Raw genomic sequence first — 19,502 nt, forward strand, 5'->3', positions numbered from 1 at the left:
ATTCAATGTTTTTAACATGATTGTATGGCACTTATCTGGAAGGCTGGGAGTATAAATAAAGTAATAAAGTTTCTAGTCCTATATGTAGACACCTAATCAATCAAGCTGCAAAATAACAGTCTGGATTCCCACCCTAAGACTTTAAAAGTGTACTCTTCAATGGATACATTTATTGAATTTTATGGGCATTTCATTTTTTATGTTTGTAACTTTTATTTAAAGATCTTTTCTGATCTAGGATAGCTCCAGGTGAAAGCAATGCAAGCTTTGTTACATCTTGATCGATATTTGTCTACAAAATTAAAGCACTGGATGATGCAAAGTTGCTAATAGTGCCATTTCTCCTCTTACACCTCCTGTTCCTGATGTAGCAACTTCATAACTATCACCTTTCACTGGGAATGTAACCAATCTCATATAAAGCTACATGACAGCTTGTTTTCCTTCAGCATCTTCTCATTCGCTTTGACAAAACTGTGAATGCACATGTATTTAAAACATAACGACCCAAATCAGTGGTGCCCAGGCTAGGGCCTGCAGACCTAATTTGGTCTACCAAAACAATTTATCTTGTCATGGCTTGCTCCTTGCTAATATCTTCCCCTAAATCCTTGCAACTCATCCTCTGTTAAACAGCAAAAAGTGTATGCCCTGCATGAGCAAAGTGTATGCACCTTCCTTCATGTGGGTGTAAAAGAACGTATGACAAGGAAGACTGCAGATAAGATGGAGGCACTTCTAGTGACAGTCTGCTGTGGCCAAAGAATCCTTACTCCTGACATAAATTAGTCAATGTTGCAGTTTCCACCGGAGGACCTTCGCATTAATGCTGACAGAATTAAACAGCTCAGGCATTTAGATGTACATCGGAGTTACTGTCCTTAATACCGTCTTCTCAAAAAAGTCCTGCTTCTCCCTCCCAAAGAGCAATTCAGAAATAACTATGGCAAGTTTTCAGGAGCTCGCAGCTCAGAATTATTTTGGTTCCTGACTTGTAGCTTAATGTATTCTACTCTCCAGCTTCAGGACCCCTATTCAGTGTGGACCAGTCGCATGGGCCTAAATGAGTCATGTCTTTCATTTCAATAAGGTGACTCACATGCTTAGTTGGGTGTGTTTGCATGCTAATATTCCTCGAAATAAAAAATGAGACAGGAGAAGCAGAGTTTCATAACGCAAAATAGCATTTTTCTGTTGCTCGTGTCAGATCAAGGAAATACCCTGGACCTACAACATGGGCCTGGAAAAAACACCCGCATGGCAAAAATTCTTCAATATCCACTACAATCTACATCATTATGAGAGCTTCTTTCTATAGAAACACCTTTTCTTGAAGCAGTACAGTCCTCTGGCTGTTACCCTGTGCCTCTCAGATTTAAATTTGTTTGCTGACAAATACCAAAAAAATATAAAGACAGGTAAGAAATCAGCTCAGATAGATGAGTTTAATGAGAATCTAAGTAATTCAGTCTGAGGAAGTACAGGAGTAGTTTTAGTTGTATAGTAGTATAGGAGCAGTTGATGTAATGTAATCATTTAAACCCATAAGTACTAAACCTGTAATTTTTATTCCTATTACTTCAAATAATTTCTGAAGCTAACCAGGCCAGCAGTGCTTTTTTAAAGAACAAGTTAGACAACATTTCTTGGAAATTATTCACTAAATTAACTAACTTACTTGGGGGAAAAAAAAAAAGCACTATCTTTTGGAACACAAAGTGTTTGTCCAGGAGCTGTGTGCTCAAGAGCTTGTCTGTTTTTCTAAGTGTAGTGATTGGTCTGTTAAAAGATAACTGCTTTTCCTTAGAGATCTTGCCTTGCTCATATCATCAGACCATTGGAACTGCATCATTCATAGTATGGGAATATCTTGATTCACTAACTAATAAGTCTGAAAGGCAAACCATTTCGTCCAGCAGTTGGCAAATTTTCAAGGGTGTGTGAGGTTGGGTTTTTTCCCCTTCAGACGGTAAGAGCATGCCGGGAAGACTCGCAGGAGCCAGCTGATGCTGCCTCTCAGCTCTGTGGCTGTATGTGCTCTCTGTGCGGGAGAGGCTCCCAGCTCCGCCAGAGTCCTGCTGAATTCCTGCAGCCTCGCTTGGATGTTTATCCAAAGATGCTTCAGCTCCTGCTCAGTGACCATGCTCTCTGTCACTCAAAATCTGACTGCGTGTTGTCTTTCCTTCCCGAGCTATTGCTCCAAGGACCTGTACAATGCCAGGATTAGCTATTTTAGGGGGGCCGGGCACTGGATGAGGTCAAGGAGTTTCAGCCTGTGTATTCCTAGGGACTGGAGAAGCACCTCCACTAACTAACTAGTTAAAATATTTTTATAGGTTGGAGTGTAATGTCAGGCCTGTCACTTAGATAGACCATTATGTTCCTCATACCCTTTCGTGGTCCCTTTTCAAGTACGTTTTCTGTGATTATAAATACAGAACCCTGTAGCTTTTAGGAGTGGCAGCAGGAGATTCATTCCAGCTCTGAGCACAAGGTTATGCACTTTAAATGCAGAAATGTAGGGGCAGCATAAAGCATGTAACTCTGATAGACATTTCCACTTAGGCTTTTTCATATTGTATGAAAGCAACTGTACTGAACAAAAATATACACAAGCTGAATCTACATCAAAGACCTACATGCTCTTAATATAAAATCAGAAATTAATTATTTTGTCTTCTTGTTTTTCTACTGAACTTCCAGTCCTCCCCAGTTTGCTGAAATGCCTTACTGAATGTACAAGTACGCCCATCATCCTTTACAAGCCGTAAAGCAGGGCTTTCTTGACATTATTATTATTATTACTATTATTATTATTATTGTTATTACGGATGTACACCGTGCTTGTGTTTGCATCCTAAGTAAAGAGCACACACAAAATCGAATGCTCACATTCGAATACAGGTAACAGCAAGAAAGCAGATTATGCTGGAGATACTTATCTGCAACTACCCTGCAACTACCCTATCTGCAACTATCCTGTCTCCCAGGATTGTATTATTCTGCTGTGGTGCTCAAAGGCATCTGTCATTTGCTTAGGCTGATTTGTTGGATTGCCCAGGTTATATAGTTTCTAATGGTGTATTTTGCAAGTGAACATATTTGTGGTATATTCTTCAAGATACGTTCTTCATTTTGAGATCTGGGGTTTTTTTTCCAATCACCCTTTAACCTTTACAACTCTCCCACGCACTGTCATTTTATATACGCTTGCAAAATTTCCCAGCAGAGGAACAGAACTCCACTGGAGCACATTGTACGTTTAAGTGTTGTAAAGAAAACAAAACCATTTCCGCACTGTACGGCTCCTGTCACGAGTAACACCAGAGCAACAGTGACCTACGAAGCTGTCGAGCCTCGGTGAGGCTCCTCAGAAAACACCAGTCTAAATCGAGCCCTCGCTGCGTATTCAGGCTGTTTCTTTCTTTCTAGCAATGGCTCAAAATTCAAGCTGAAACCATCCAAAACTGTCTCTTGAGCCTTCCGACATGTGCGCCAAGCAGTCAAGTGAGTCAAGCTGTGGAGGTGCCGCGAGCACCACCCAGCAGCCGCGGAGCCGAGGTGCCTTGGTCGTCGCCCCTTGGCTCAAGCCCCGGGCTGCTGGCTGGGAGAGGTTCTTCTCGCTTGTGAAGGGGAGAAAACCAGGGTGTTTGTGAAACAAAGCCTCCATGTAAGGGAGGGAGAGCGGCCAACGTGTCACAGGAGCCCGAGAGCAACCGCCTAGTCAGAGACGCCTCAGCCACGCGCTCCTCTGACAGAAAATGATCAGCCTTGCGGCACGGCGGCTCCAAACCTCGCCGGTTAAGGCTCTGCCGTGAACGAGGACTTCTGAACAAGGGTCAGGGAAACGGCAGGCGCAGCCGGCCCGGGCCCCCGGCGGGCCACCTGCGGGAGGCGTGAGCGGCGGCCCCGGCCCCGGCCCCAGCCCCAGCCCCAGCCCGCCGGCAGCCTGAGAAGAGGGCGAGGCGGGGGGGCCGCGGCGCCCCGCTGGGCACACCCCGGCCGGCGCGGCGGTCCCGGGGCGGGGCAGAGCAGAGCAGCGCGGGGGGCGGGCCGCGACGCTGCCGCCGAGCCCCGCAGCGGGGCAGGGCGCTGCTGCCGCCGGAGCTGAGCCTCCTCCCCCTCCGCTGCGAGCGGCGCCTGGGCTGCCACATCGGCACCGCCGCGCCGAGAAGGCACTTCCCGGAGCGGAGCGGGAGTCCAGCGTGCCGGGAGATGGAGCCCCGCTGCCGCTGCTGCCACCGCCGCTGCCGCCCCCCGGGACTCGCGTTCCGCCAGGGCCGCCGCTGCCGGGACGGAGAGCGCGGCGCCGCCGCCTAAAGCCGCAGCCCCGGCGGCGCGGCCGAGGGGGGGGGCAGTGCCGAGGCCGCCGCGGCCCCTCCGACCGCCGGCCCCGCGCGGCGGCGGCGAAGCGCGGCCACCTCCTCCCCGCCCTCCCCGCTGCCGCTTCCCCGCCCCCGTCCGGCCCTCGGCTGGGCTCCGCCGCCGGGAGCCGGGCCATGGCGGGGCGATGAGGGAGCGGCCGCCCCTGTCCGCAGGCTGCGTGGGGAGGCGGGGAGCGACGGGGCTGGGCGGCTCGGCGGCGCTGCAGCCGGGCGGCGGGGCGGGGGGATGTGGGGCGCGGGGGCCGCGGCGCTACAGCTCCTCTCCCGGGCCGTGAAGCAGGCGGCGGCGCAGGGGGCCCGGCAGGACCTGGGCCGCTGGCTGTCCCGAGCCGCCGGGACGGCGGCGGGAGGCGGCGGCGGCGGGGACACCGTCGGCTTCGTCCCGGCGGAGGCGGCGGGGGCCGGCGGGTTGCTGCTGGGGCCCTACGCGGAGCAGGGCGGGCTGCCGCCGGCGGAGCTGCTGCTCTGCCAGCTGCCCGAGGCGGGCGGCGGGCCCGGGCTGGCCGAGGCCCGGGGCTGGCGCTGCTCCTGCTGCCTCCTGGGCACCTGCTGGTGCAAGAGCTGCCTCAGCGTGTGCGTCCTGGCGGCCCTCTGCTTCGCCTCGCTGGCCCTGGTGCGCCAGTACCTGCGGGACCTGCTGCTCTGGGCAGAGAGCCTGGACAGCCTGGCCGGCGTGCTGCTCTTCACCGTGGGCTTCATCGTCGTGTCCTTCCCCTGCGGCTGGGGCTACATCCTGCTCAACGTGGCGGCCGGCTACCTCTATGGCTTCGTGCTGGGCATGGGGCTGATGGTGCTTGGCGTCCTCGTCGGCACCCTTGTTGCCCATGTGGCCTGCAAGCGGCTGTTGGCCCACTGGGTGCGGGCCAGGATCCAGGGCAGCGAGACGCTCAGCGCTGTCGTCCGCGTCGTGGAGGGTGGCAGCGGCCTCAAGGTGGTGGCTCTGGCGCGGCTGACGCCGATCCCCTTCGGGCTGCAGAACGCCATCTTCGCGGTGAGTCCCGGCCCGGGCTGTGGGCCACAGCTCAGTGGCTGCGGCCAAGGAAGAAGCTCTGGCTGGAAGGTTGGCTTGCAGCATAGTGGCCGGTGTCAACTGGTGGAGGTTGCCTCCTTTCCTGGGAAGAAACCTTGGTTTCTTTCACTTTTAACAAGAGTAAAAGCAACCCCCTTGCCAGCTCTTGCTAGTGGCTCTTCCATGCTTGCAGAGGGACGGCAGGCAGGTTCTCAAGGTGCCTCGTCCAGTGGCATTGCGTTAGAGTTGCTCTCTGGCTTTCAAGGCTATGTTCTGGTGTTAGAAGGAAGCACCGAGGAGCTGTGTAGTAATATCTGGGGAGAACTCAACAGTTTTAAAGTACTTGTGTTTTTAAAGTTATATGAGTGGGAGGAAAAGTATTTTTAAGCAGTCTTGCCAGATCTCCCTCAACTACTTAAATAACCATGTTGGAAAGAAAGAAGTGGACAGATTAAAATTCTTGCTCAGTTTGGTTGATGTTTGTAGCATACATCTAGCAAATCCATAAAGAGTGTTAAGTCCATGCACACAAGAGAGGTCGTGCATTTTGGGCAGAGCATTAAGATGTAGGCTCAGAGCTGAAAAGGGACTTGGTACACCAGAGTGGTACTGAAAGTTAATTTAAACTTGAGTTTGGAAAAGGGTTGGACTTGCTTTTCTTTCTACTTTTAGATGAAGTTTGATACATTCTTTGAGAATAATTATTTAAAACTTATGATCTTACTGTTCTCTTTGATCATCTTAAAGGAGAAAGTAAAGCAGAACATAGAGGGTACTGCTTTTGAGTACCATCATGCTGATGATGACAATTTCAGACCCTCAGCTCTTCTTGAGTGCTTTGTCTGAAGGTTCTGTTTTTGGCTGTGTGTTATGCTTCAGTTGTGTCTGCTAACTCGGTGAAATCAAAACAAAGCAAACCAGATTGTGAAATACTTTAAATGTTTAACAGTAGCTCGGATGTTCTGTAATGTAAGAGACCCTGTAAACAAGTGTTTTGGTCTGCCACTTTCTTATAGCATGCTTTCCATCCCCAATCAGCAGTCCTGATCCTGTACCCTTCTGAAGCGCTTGCTTAATTTTGACAGAATCATCTGGTTGAAATGAGTAGGTCACTGAATGTCAAATTTGTATGGATTAATTTTTTCTTAAATAACAGTTTTTACCCACAAACACCCACATCAAGTATTTAAAATTGCTATGTATAAAACAATGTGTGCTGGGGCATTCGTGTTGGGGGCTGCAATCTCTGCCCATAAAAGCTGTAGGAACTTATCTCTTTTTAAGCAGATCCTTTAACCATTTCCTTGCTATGAATGAGAATAACCTCAGCTGTTTTATTTATTTACCTATACTACTGCAGGACTGAGGAAGCTTAGACCCGTGCTGCTGGGAGCAGAGTCCCCCCAGAGCCCAAGGTCCCGGTGTAGCAGATGAAGCTTCTGCTGTAGTGTGACCCTCCTAAAGTGGGGAGAGCTGTTGTGCTTCAGTTGTTCACAGCTTCTGGGTGTCACTTGAAGTAGTCAGCAAATGTTGTAGAGCAGTATTGGATCTGAAGAACTGACCAGAGAATTACCAAGTTTAAATGATTTCCTTCCTGGCATAACTGTTCTGTTGGAAACACAATTCAGCAGAGTATTCAGGCCAGCGTGATATTAAAATGATGCTGTAAATCAGTGTTTTGTATTCTCTAAGTACTGCAAGCTAAATAATTTTCTTTCTGAGTGGAAGGTTTCAGTGTTAAAATAACAGATAGAAAATGAGAACTGGATTCTTGAGTATGCCAAATAACATGGATGTTGCCTGCTAAAATTAGTTTGGGTTGCATTTATTACTCTGGATTTATTACTTTGCAGCATAGTCAAATCACAGTGTGTTCAATTTTTAACTGAGAACATTTAACATGAACTACTAGATTAGTGAAAAATAAAAATGTTGTATGCAAATCTGGGAATTCAAGGCAGTTTCTCACTGTGAGTCACATTTAAGCTACGTATAGAATACAGAATTCTACCTACACAAACAGAGCTGTTATTTCTTTGAAATCTGACTTATTTGAAAACTTAATGCTCTACTTACCTTTAAAATGCAAGGGGATTTGGAGTGTCCTAACCATCTACCCATTCCCCATGCTAGCAACTTCAGCAATGAATTTGAAAAGGATTGCTCTTAATAGTAGAGGAAAGAACAGTGAACTTAAGAAAACCTACGCATCTTTAATTTTCCAGCAGTCTGGTCTATGCGTGTTTTCTATGTGCATATTTATAAGTAAACTGGATACACTGAGAATGCTTAAATGAGACGGAAGGGAGGAAGTGACACATGAAGTCCAGGACAAGGCGTAACCTTGATGTGAGAGGGGTCATCTGCAGGGCTGGGATTAATGGGTTTCTACAAGCACTTGTTCTGTGGCGTGTACCATCTGCTGAGGGTTTTGGGGAGGTTGAATTGCAGGGGAAAGTACAGAGGAAGGAAGAGCTTCCTAGCATTTGATTAGTGATGGGGTCATATTATCTGAAACAGCACAAGAAGAAAATTAACATGAATTTCTTAGTTTCTCACCAGCCAGACATGAACGTCTTGCTTCTTAAGGTCATTCTGCTGCTTTTTGGGAAAGCACTGATAGTGGGAGCACTGCATTTAGTTGCCTTTCTGGAAGACCTACAAACTTCTTAACTGAAAGCATGTTTGTATTTCTCTTTGAGTGAGTTTTGCTTAATTGTTGCTCACTGTGACGCCGGGGTGGCCTGGGCCGCTGGGGTGGCCTGATAACTCTTACTGAAGTGTTTGCCCATGCACAGCCCTCTCCCCTTGGCAACTCTGAGTGTTTTGAAGGCAGGTCTGTAAGGAGGCCTGGTATGCAGGTTATCACCTCCTTCCCCCTACTGGGTCTCTGGAGCTAGATTTGTGCAAACTGATTATTGTTGTGCCAGGTGTAGCTTAGATCAGAATTCATATTTCTTCTTTCTCCTCTGAGAGGAGTATTGCATGGAAGAAATAATGTGTCCGGGTGTGCATCTCTGGTTCAAGAAATGCACACAGTGAAATCAGAGTTCAAGAAACAGTACCTGCTTTGCAGGAACATGCAGGATGCTTACTCTGCTTGTTGGAAAGTTGCTAACTATTTTTTGTTTTGTTTTTTAGTCTCTACCTGTTTTTTTTTGTCTGTTTGTTTGTTGTGGGTTTTTTGTTTTGTTTTGTTTCCGAAAGTAAAGAGCATCAAAATTGTCCTTTGCTTTTGGTTACTAAGCCTACCTGATCTCAAACACGGGATTTAGTAAGTTGAGGGGAGAGAAATCTGCTGCGATCCCCAAAGGCATGTGAGCCCCCAACAAAGTCCTGACACAAGCGTTTATTCTTTGACAGGACTGAACCAAAGGTGACAGCTGCAAAGAATACACAAAAGTTTTACTGGACAAAGCCTCTCCAAGGCTTAGTGGGAGAATTTCTGGCTAACACTCTTGTTACCAGAGTGGTTAGGTAGTTCTTAATTTTATTTTAATACATTGGTATGGCCTATAACAATTGCATCCATGCTTGCATTGGGATTTCACTGTTAATTTTTGCTGGCTTGAGCTTTCCGTAGAAACAGAGTCCTGGTAGCCTCTGTTTGGCTGCTTGGCCACGTATACCCCAGTCTGGCAGGTTTCTAGAACAGGTGAAGTTTCACAGAAGGAAAAACATGGAAAGCTGTAAGTTTTATTGAAAATTTCTCAGGTTTCTTTGGTATGGATGCCGTCCACTTCCTATGCCTTCTGGGGGAATGGGTTACCACTATAGGTTTAAACCCTGCAAAGCAGGAGTTAAAAGGGCACCTGCAAATTCCCCCCCCCCCCCCCCCGACTTTCATCTTAGTGGGGAGCATAAGTCTCGGTCCAGTGTGTCTGTTGGCAGCCTCCTCTTCGTTTGGAAACAGTCTCTCTCATGGTCCAGGAGGTCCAGTTGCTTCAGGACAGGGGTCCAGATGTGCAGACGTGTTGCTCTGCAACCAAAGTGTCCTTAATATGTATACAGAAATCAAAGAGGTGCCCAGGAGTGTTAAAACAATCTTTGGGAAGTTTCCCAGCTCCATTAGATTTAATGACAGTGTCCTACTTTGAAATACTAATGCTGAGGCAAGATTTGCTGAGACTTTTAATAGCAGTTCCATCATTCCCTTGGCAATATGGAAGTTTCGGTTCTGCATTCTTACTACATGGCCCAGATTACTATAACGTTTAAAATAAACTAAAAAAAAGTAAGTCTTTTCAAAGCATTGGTTAAATATGAAGTTCTGACATAATTGCGTAGTGCCTTTTCATTAGAAATCTAAATTAATCTTGTATAGAGAGGGAAATGTATTATTTGTGTTGCTCATATATTTCAGTCTGTGGGAAGTGTAATTTGCAATGTGGAGTTTGGAATCAGCTTATTGGATCTTGTTCCAGTGAATTATTCTTAATCTTTATGTTTCATTGCATTTTCCTCCTCCGTTGCCCTTCCTTCCTCCCCAGAACTTTCCACTGATGGTGCTTAGAGCTCTGAGAATTCAGCACTGTGACTTTCATAGTAACCAAAGTTTATTTTAAGAATAGCATGATGAAATGAGTAACTTTGCTGCTATTCTCTTGTCTTCGACATTGTACAAAACTGTCAAGGTCAATAATTTCCATGTAGGCTCCCAGTGTTAGGGGCTGTTCTTAATTAGAACTTGTTTTTATTACTGTGTGATCAACTGAATTGTCTGGAAAATTCCTTAGACTGCTTGTTTCAAAATCACCCTTTTCATACTAATTTTTAACCCATAGTTTCCTCCTGTTTTAATTTTTCTTGTGTAAATATCTTTTGGCCTCTTGGCTCTTGCATTTAATATTTCCCAATGGCTGCTGATACTAATTTAGCTAGTACTGTGACTTTGTTCCCATGTAAACTGTCCACATACTGACTCAAAACAGGAGTTTCACAGCAAAGAGAGGAAAATATCTTGAAGTATTATTAGTGTTTTTTCCAGAGAAACTAACAAAAGCCATAGCAGTGTCTACTGTTTTGTTCACTAATTAAAGTGTGATATAAAATATCTTTGGGAAAGAATCTTAATGATACCCATGTATGTCACTGATAGGTAGAGACAGATATCGCTGCTAAAGATCACTGATAGATATATGTATCTTAATGAGTATATAACTTCCCTTGCAGAGGCAAATTGTATCTGCCATTCTGTTTACCTAGATTATATTTAATACAGTGACAATTTGAACAATTGCCTCTTTTATTAGTTGCCATACTTGTAAAAAGCAAAGCAAATAGATTTTTGCTTTAGCCCTTCACATTTCGTAAAGTAATTTCTTCCTGCAAGCAAATTCTCATAAATTGTAGGCCTCTGTTCACCATGAAGAAATAAACATCTTCAATGAACAGTGTAATTGCAGCCTTAGTTAATGACTTTTGCACAGAGGTGTTGCATAATGTAAGATGAAATGAAATAAAACTTAGGAACTTTAAAAAGGCCAGATGAAAACTAGCCACATACTGTTTTATTGTATTATCTTGGATTCACGCACAGTGGAAAGTTTCAGTGAAGGAATGTAAGAAATTCTTTCATTATTTTGCATGGATGGTTGTGGGAGCGGCAGCCTGGTTGTTTGTGCACGTAGATTGTGTTGGAGCTGTGCTCGATTTCTTATGCTGTCTTTTACTCAGATTACAGATTTGTCACTACCCAACTACCTAATGGCTTCTTCGGTTGGGCTGCTTCCTACTCAGCTCCTGAACTCATACTTGGGCACTACCTTGCGCACCATGGAGGATGTGATTGCAGAACAAAGTGTTAGTGGCTATTTTATATTCAGTTTACAGGTAAGTTAAAATGATTGCTTCAACAGACCTTGGTGACAGTATTGTCAGTCTCTTTATGACTGCTTGGGTAACCAATTACTCTTGGAAACAGTCATCTTCTTGTGTTTGAGTTTATTTCAGTATTCCCCTAATTTCTTGCTCATCTACCGGACCAGTGGGATTCAAGACAGAATTTTTCTTCTGGAGACAGTGGAAAAGTTTCCTTCCTGTAGCTTTGTCTCTTCAAGTCATTGAATCTTTGCTTTGGAAGCTGCATGCCCATAGGAATGTGTGTGAGACAGAGAGAGATTCAGTATTGCCAGTTTGTGTTTCAGGTTGTACAGCCTCGAGTGTAAAAGGGGTGGGCTGCAGGAGGCTTGAGGGAATGCATGTCTCCGGGGTTAAGAGCTGCTTTCTGATGGCATAACAGCTCCGTAGTCTGAGGCAGCTTACCTCTTACAGACTGAAAGCCAAGCAAGTATGGCATGTGGTATTGAAAAGTAGCAGGTTTTAAAAAGTGTTTAATTTTTAACTCTGGTATTTTCAGTAGATTGTGTAAAACTGAGCTGACGTTTCTTTTTCACAGGCTTATTGACTGCTAGATACCCAGAGAAATGGGTTTCCAGTGTACTGTTTTCTTTTGATTTTGTTTTCTTCTGTTAGAAAAGTTTAATTCTCTCATACCTCACATGACACAAAGCAGAACTTGCTCAGTGTTCTTGTTTCTCTTTCTGCCACAGTTTTGTCAAGTTTTCTTCTCTTGCCCTCTGTGGTAATGTCCTGCTGAAATTTAGACTTGTCAAACTGCCCCTACACAAAAGCCCATGTGCCACCAGCTGTGAAGTAGTGCGCTCAGGGTGCATAGACCCACCACCTGTGCACTGTTCACTGTTAGCATTGAACACTCATGATTTTGCATAGGTATAAAGGACAAAAAGTGCTGTAGAAATACCATTTTGTTAATGCCTAAATCAGAATTTCCTAATTTTGCAAGTGAGTAAATTCATGAGAAGTATATAGTACCTTTACATGAGCTTAGCTGATGAAATAATTTGTCAATAAATCTTGGGGGTAAGTGTTAAGTCTGAGACCATTATGAGCATAGAGGTCATGAGTATTTCAGAACCAGATTATATGTTAAAACCTCCTCTGAAAGCATCAGTACTGCAGGCTGTGTTTGAACAGCAGTTAACCATGGTTTGCAGACTTTCAGTTGGTACTGCAATCATTTATCTTCCTCAGTTTTTACAATCATAAAGCTGATGTTTAACAATGCGAAGATATAAAACTAAGTCTAGGACCATTCTACCCCCCCCCCCCCGAAACTTTTGTGTTCTTAAATGGAACGTATAATTTATAGGCTTCATAGAACAGCTTTATGAGTATTAAAAATACCTTTGTAAATGTGGGGTGAATAGCCTTGATAGATCGAAGAGAAAATAAATGGTTAGTTGATCAGCTTTCATTTTAGTTGTGAAATGTTATTTCCAGGGCAGTAGTTTTTAGTGGTCTTTTCCCCCCTTTTTTTTTTATTTTAAAAAATTACATTAATGTTCCTTTGTAGATTATACAAGTTGTAACATAACTGTCACTCAGGTAAGCGCTAGCTGGAGAGGCTGAATGTTTGAATAGGAGTGCTCACCTCCTTGAGAGCAATCCTTGGGAGCTGACTGAATAAATGAAGGGGAGCCTGTTAGTGGAGGAATTACTTATGTTCTCCCACTTTCTTTCAGGCATCTGCCTGGTGCTTTGCCTGACTGGGCTTTGATGGGACTTTGATTTAGTAAATAGCTCAAAAAATCCTTCCTGTTTCATGGTTGTCTGTGTGTATATATTTTTTTAAATTATTAATCTAGGGAACTAGGCTACTGGTAGTAATATTTCTAAAACCAGTAAAATTTAAATATTTGGGTAAGCTTTTAGAGTAGGATTTTTCATATATATTCAGAACTTGGTGTCCGTAGTCTCTTTTTGACTCTTGCATTGGCCAGCTTTTGAAGTGTGTAACTTGAATTAGTGAGGAACATTTTTTTCACCACAAGGGTAGTTGAGCAGCGGAGCAGGCTGCCCAGAGAGGTGGTGAAATCTTTATCCTTGCAAGTTTTCAAGACCTGACTGGACAAAAGTCCTGAGCAGCCTGGTCTGATCTTGCAGCCAGCCCTGCTCTGAGCAGCAGGTTGGGCTAGAGACTGCCAGGATGCCTTCCAGCCATAGTTATCCTGTGACCATACTTGTCAATCATCTTACTTGGTGATATTCTAGCATCTTCTATGCCATGCTGACAGATGTTTTAAGTGATAGTCCTTAATGTTAAAGAAAACATAGCCCTACCAATTAATAATAAAGTTCAGATTTTGGACTCAAAACTTTAGGTTCTGTTGTAAACAATATAATCTTTTTGTTTTTTTGAAAGGAAGTTGCAGATTCCAGCTAGTTTCATAAAACATTCTTTAAAAAAGCAGAGGAATTTACTTCTTTCAAAGGGACTGTCACTATGAGACAGCTTGACTTTTATTTGAAGATTTTATTTTTTTTTAAGGAGGATCTCAGCTGAAAACTTAACTGGTGTTTTATTGAAACCAAAGGCCACCTCTGGGGAGTGCAGTGCATGCCAATGTTATTGAATGAATAATTTCTAAGCAAAAGTTGTCCAGGTTTATTCCTGATAACTATTGTAGTGAAAGTTTAAAAATTCTTAGCAATAAAATTCAGAGCAAAAACCTGAACTAAAACCATAGTTCCCTTATCTTGGACAATATTTCCTCCTTAAAACAAACAAACAAAAAAACCCCCACACCTCCAACATCCCATCCCCTTCCCAAGCCATCCTCCAGAAACGAAGTTCTTCCTATACAGACTACTGTAAGTCACTCAGAAACTCTGATTCTGTCCTGTTTAGTCCTGATACCTGAGAAGCACAATGACACTGCTGTTCTTTGCTATCTTCCATACCAGAGGGGCAAGGACGTTTTCTTTCCTTCATTCTGCATCATCCTCTGTCTCTGCTGTTTTGCAAGTTGCAGATGCCCAGTACAATTTCAACCTATTATTCACTTGGTACATGGAAAACAGCCCTTTTGACTTACAGAAATACACCATGTCATTTCTTTGTGGAAACATTTTTGCCAAGAGAGAAAGTGAAGGGATTGCTTTCTAACAAGTATGTGGATGGAAAGAAAGAAAATATCTTTTCACTTCATATCAATATTTAAGTTCGATGTAATGTCTGTGTTCTGATATGCTAGTTACGTTGTTAGCGTATGTAGGTTTAGAGCCACTCATAGGTTAAGTTCATCTCCCTTCTAATGTCTTGCCTGTGAAACATTGAGTCAACAGATGCCTCCATGAATCTGTGCGTCGGTGACTTTTTGTTTTGTTCAGAACAGTTGCTTTGTACTCGTGCTTACAGTTTATATAGCCTACAACACCCTTTTGTTTTATTTGCAGATTGTGATAAGCATAGGACTCATGTTTTATGTCGTTCACCGAGCTCAAGTGGAACTGAATGCAGCTATTGTAGCGTGTGAAATGGAAATGAAGACATCGCTTGTTAAAGACAGTCAACCGAGCATCAGTGGTTCAACCACATACTGCAACAAAAGGACAGTAGCATTCTCTGGAGGAGGTGCCAATATTGTGTGATTTCAAGTATTAATAAAGTAAGGTTTTGTGAACCTAAGCTATTGCCTAGAAATATCTATGGACAATTCAAGTAGTTTTAAAAAAAAATTACAAGTGGTTACAGGTTGTACTGTGGCACAAACCAATCGACCAGCTCTTCAGTTGCACACGGGGTGACTTCTAGCAAGAAAAGAAAGATGGTGAAGTAACTTAAGATGTAAATGCAAATTTGGCTGCACCTTTGGTCATTTATTATGCCTATCATGGCCTGTAGTCTGCACTTTAGGTTTTTTTCCTTTGCTCCTATAAACTGAGAAATGCTTCTATAAACTGAGAAAAGTAGCACAGAGGTAAATATTTTTCTGCTTAGCATTATTTATAAGGCTGAATAATTATATGCAGTAGAATTTTATTACTGATAAAGATGAATGAGAAAGTATGCAATTCAGTGTATGTTATTCTTGAATGTGCTTTTGCTTTGGAATTGCTTCCAGAACTTGGAGTGTATTATTTAGCTAATGATGGGACCATTTGGCTTTTCCTTAATTTTTGATTTAAAAAAAAAAAAAGAGAACCCTATATAAAGTTTTGGTTGAATGTATTTTTGTAAGTCATTAAAAATGTTGCAGAGCCATGCATATGTATTCACACAAGCTTAAATCCTACATTGTGGGACTGAAGTGCTCTTAAATAACATTTTAAGTTACACTGTGTAATATGCAAAGTAAAAGGGAAAATACAGAAGTTATAATAGATTGCAGTGACTATTCGAGGGAGACTTCATGACTTAACTGTTGCATTGGTTTTACCACCCTGGTGATTGTAACAAAGGGCTGTTCCACATTAGTCCTATTTATAATATTTTTAATTTTAACAATTTTAACAGATGGAGTTTTTCAACTTGCATGACTGCATGTAATAAGGCTTCCAGAACAGGGAGCTAAATATCTCCTTTAAACAAAATGATTGGATACTGGCAGTACTAATTTTACATGAAGGTGGCCTTTCTTTTGTAAGTGAATCCCCCCTCCCTTTAAAAAGCTTTAAAAATTCACTTTGGTTGGCATGTTTTTTTTCTAAAAGTTTTACATTTTTTAAAAGACGCAATCTATTATAAATTTCATCAGCATGAAGAAATGAAAACTAGGGGTTCTCCTTGGAAAAAGAAACAATCCAGTAATGGAGGAGGACAGTAATGTCTCTGAGACTCAGGAATTCTGACTCCATTTTTGCAAGACAACACTGTATCGGATAATGCTCCTTTTACGTGTGCTGTGGACTGTTTTTCACTGCATTTGAATAGACTGGATAACCTGACAGTAACTTTTGTGTGTGTGTGTGTGTAAAAGGAAAACAACAATAATGCCTGAACACGATGTCTTGTATGCGTGAGTTTCATGTAGATATATGTGCCAATGTTCAACTGCTCAAACACATGCAAGTCATCTGGTACAAAAATAATGTAATGTATTGCTTACTTTGTAGTTATTTTGTGTAAGTTTTTAAGGATGCTTTCAGTTGTCAAGATTTTGTTATTTTCTAACAGTATGGCTGTTTTTGTAAGGCTGTTTGTTGGGTTCAAGCATTTTTGTCTTGTTGAGAATAGCAGGTCTTCATGTCATTGGGAAGCAGAGATTTGATAGCCTCTAACAGTCTTACTGTGAGGATGTACGAGACTCGCATAACGTGACATCTACGCATTCCTTGGTAGTGGATGTTCAATTTTGTTCTTTAAATATATATCCTTTGCAGACCGCTTTGCTTGGGTCTTGTGACCTAAGGAACTGAACTAGTTTAATGAAACAACAAAGTTCAGATTGTCTCCTTTTTATCGTTTTGGGGTTTGGTATTTTTTGTTGGTTGGTTGGTTTTTGTAAAGGCAATCTGTATATACGTGGAAGTGTTCATTTACACATCTCTGCCTCTGACAGCTCCTGTGTGAAAACAAGAGAGCCAGATAACTTTTTGATGGCGTTATTTGTCATCATAGTATAATTGAGCCCTTTCTTAACTAAAGGTTTTTTTTTTGTTTGTTTGTTTTTTGAAAAGAACAATCCTTCAATAAATGAACTGATCTGAACTTTGCTCCATCTTGCCAAATCAACAGTAGTGTTTTGAAGAGGGTATCTCTTTCTTTGCATTTTTTAACTAACTTAAGGTTGTGTTGATTATTCGAGAACATTTCCCAAATACGTATTTTGAAGTGCTTTTATTTCCATGACGTTTTGTAACCAGAGTAACTTCACAATGTGAACACTTTTGTAGTATGGAATTAGTTCTTAAGACTTTTGCATTTTGCTTGATACTTGTAATATTTGTGTACAAGTTAATGGGAAATGTGCATTAAAAGGAACTTTTCTGTACCATGCCAATCATAATTTTATACAATAAATTCACTCAAATTTCTTTAAAGGAATATGTATTAAATGTTTAGGTTGCTATGAAGTAGTTGGAAAGAAGGTGCAGTGGAGTGTCATCTTTATGTATGCATGCAAAGATAGTTGTCTACATTAAATGAGTAACAAGTTAGGATTTAAAGATGAGTTCCATGGGTGGGGAGTTACTGACAAGGGAAAGACACTTGATTTTTATTTTTTTAAAAATTAAAATTAAATACATGCTTAATTCTGTTAAATACTTTGAAGGTTAGGTATTTGTAGCTGCCTTTTTGATAGAAGAACGAGCATACGTGTGCTTATGAGAAACGTGCTACTGAACTGAAAGAGGATCGATATTTTTGAATGTAAAAGAGAGATGATTATTTTTTTTTAGATAGTCTCCCTACCTAGTGTAATTAAAAAATAAAAGGGTATGAATCCAGTTTAAGTAATATGTGGCAAGTCACCTTCATGAATATTTTCTGACTTGCCATGATGGTGAAATTTCTGCATTTTGTATATGAAATGTGCCTAAATTACAGGTCATATAGAAGAAGGAATCTCTCTCGGCTGTGTGGCACCAGTTTTCCTTCCTCCTCCTTGTGGTAAGTGCCACTGTGTAATAGATTTGTCAAAATTTAACTTTATACTAAGCACCTGTGAGGAAACCCCTTTTTTTGTCCAAGAGCTTTATATTTAGCTTTGTTTGGAGAATGGAAAAACTGCTCTTACATGGTGTGTGGCTAGTGTCACATATCGGATCCTTTGTGTTCATTTTCAGCTTTCCACCCGAGGCTGGTATGATTGGGATTTTGACTGCCCAAGATTACTGGTGTCATCAGTGGCCTTGCAAATAATCTAGGATATGATGCTTAGGATGAAATATAAATGTATTCCCATTCACTCTGTGGTCATTCTTAATGACAGAAGCAAATAGCTCGAGTAGCTCTGTGACAGGCTTCCTCACTATAATAAATTGAAAGTTGGTACTGGTCCCGTCTATGTAAGAAAATAATGGTTTGGGCATGAGGGAATAGGAAATCAAGTGCAGAGGGGAAGCTGATGCAAATTCTGCCTTTGCTGGGGAAAGCAGCTTGTCCCTGTCGTCTCCAGTCCTGCAGAATTACAGTGATGTGCCTGGCAGCACAGGGATGATGAGTTTAACGCATCCTCTCTTCATGGACATTAGCATTTGTCTCCAGTGTCCTGCTGTATTGATTTTTAATTTATGTTAATTTGTTAGTGATAAGTAGCAAGAAATAACTGCGTCTGCAGTTTCAATCCCATCCCTTTCCTCCTTCAATAGATTATTCTGTCATATAGCTACATTTAAAACTACATTTTAATGAAGTCTTGTGTTCATTAATGTAAGTTAAGTCCTCCTTGCTAGCCAAGTGACTAACATGTAGTTGGTTGGATCTGGATTCTCGATTCATTTGGAAAATTAGCTGGGCAAGATTTGCTGTTGTGAGTGTGCAAAGTCCTCTAACTTTCCTTCTAATTATTTAGGACTTTAGATACATTGTGAAAGAAATTAGCAGAATAGGTTTATTATACACAGGGTTTTTTTCTTTTGTTTTGTTTTAGAAAAAAGGGTACTAGCAAGATAGCAGTAGAAGGATTTGTTCTCTCCTAATCCTGGGATGTGGATACTGGGTGTCATCCTTTTTCAGAGACAAGAATGTTGCCAAGATGTAGTACACATAGGCCTAGGCGAGACAAGGTAATTAGGTACCCGCTTTGGTGAAGAAGATGTAAAACCTGTATCTTCAGGTTAGCATGGCAAGTCTTTTTTTTTTTAATCATATAATCTACAGACTAGCACAGTTTGGCATGGGCGGCTGCAGTGAGTTGCTTCCCACCCCTCATCTGCAGGAGGGGGAATCTAGAGAGCTATAAGTCTTTCAAGCTGAAGGGGAAGAAATAATAGTCTGAGCACAGCGAACAGGGTTTGAGAAGGTTAAATTAACCTTAACATTGCCAGAACTGTGAATCCATGCAAGTGCCTTGTTTTCTTACCTGCCGAATCCTTTGACAGCTGCTGCTTCTTTCCACAGGAGGGTAGCTGGGTGCCCTCACCGAGGGGTAGGTCAGCATTTTCTCTTCTGGAGAATTTTAGCATGCTTTGACTTTTGGACCTCTTAACTTCTGAAACAGTCTTTTGACAAATTTCACTGACACACCTCTAATTAGAATGGTTTAGTTTGTCCCAGTAACAGCGTAAGATCAGCTGGGGTACAAAGATGTTCATGCACATGCACTTGGCCCAAGCAAGAACTTCTGTACAGCAATGTGCAT

The 19,502-nt window shown here is 42.5% G+C and overlaps 1 protein-coding gene across 1 annotated transcript; it reads left to right on the top strand.

Moving 5' to 3' along the window:
* Positions 1–4,321: 4,321 nt before the first annotated feature.
* TMEM64 (transmembrane protein 64) lies at positions 4,322–17,249 on the top strand. The gene is made up of 3 exons (XM_072852240.1): positions 4,322–5,376; positions 11,071–11,226; positions 14,653–17,249. The coding sequence occupies exons 1-3, from the start codon at positions 4,612–4,614 to the stop codon at positions 14,845–14,847; spliced, it is 1,116 nt and encodes a 371-aa protein (XP_072708341.1). The 5' UTR covers positions 4,322–4,611; the 3' UTR covers positions 14,848–17,249.
* The last annotated feature ends 2,253 nt before the right edge of the window (positions 17,250–19,502 follow it).

Source organism: Ciconia boyciana, chromosome 2 (genome assembly GCF_034638445.1).
Source record: "Ciconia boyciana chromosome 2, ASM3463844v1, whole genome shotgun sequence".
NCBI lineage: Eukaryota > Metazoa > Chordata > Aves > Ciconiiformes > Ciconiidae > Ciconia > Ciconia boyciana.